Source organism: Morone saxatilis, unplaced genomic scaffold (assembly GCF_004916995.1).
Source record: "Morone saxatilis isolate NCDOM2014 unplaced genomic scaffold, NCSU_SB_2.0 Contig5, whole genome shotgun sequence".
In the NCBI taxonomy this organism is placed as follows: domain Eukaryota; kingdom Metazoa; phylum Chordata; class Actinopteri; family Moronidae; genus Morone; species Morone saxatilis.
This window is the reverse complement of record NW_023340095.1, coordinates 11,777,248-11,777,813: the sequence shown is the minus strand read 5'-3', so window position 1 is coordinate 11,777,813 and position 566 is coordinate 11,777,248. Positions and strand designations below refer to the sequence as shown.

At 51.6% G+C, this 566-nt stretch overlaps 1 protein-coding gene across 1 annotated transcript in view; it reads left to right on the top strand.

The window, feature by feature from the left end:
* Positions 1-566, top strand: part of nme9 (NME/NM23 family member 9) — a gene marked incomplete at its 5' end in the record, with an annotated part of 6,229 nt that overhangs the window by 1,338 nt on the left and 4,325 nt on the right. The window contains 1 exon segment of the mRNA XM_035676718.1: positions 225-421. Coding sequence (XP_035532611.1) covers positions 225-421 — 197 coding nt within the window.

Here is a 566-nt window from a genome sequence, read left to right as displayed (position 1 = left end):
CTGCGTCTTTGGAAAGAAGAGCATTTACAACATAGACACTTATTCATGCACTGTTGATTGCAGCAGTGTGAAACAATCTCAGGGTAAAGTCTGGGAAAACGAATGAACAGCACATTCTCGCCTGCTCTGTCAGACACACCCAAACATTATGCCTCTCTCTGGTTGAGCACCAGCCGAGCAACCATCTGCTCTCCTCTCCTTTCTATCCCCCTGGCTTCCTGCAGCTTGCGGGCACAATACGGCACACAGACACTGTTCAACGCAGTGCACGGTAGTGAGGACATCGACCAGGCCAGCAGGGAGCTCGCCTTCTTCTTCCCCAACTTTAGGACGGCCTCGGTAACGGAGCAGGATGGGGAGGAAGAGCATGTGGAGAGGACACTGGCTCTTATCCGGCCTGACGCTGCCAGAGAGAACAGAGGTAGGGCCCGTGCCAAATACACAAGCAGCTAGTACACACGTGTGCAAGTGCAGATACACACACAACGGTGGTTCATTTTGATATAGTGGGGCTGCTTCTTGATTCCCTCAGCAAAGGTGTTGAATGATGCAGGGCCATTTTTTTT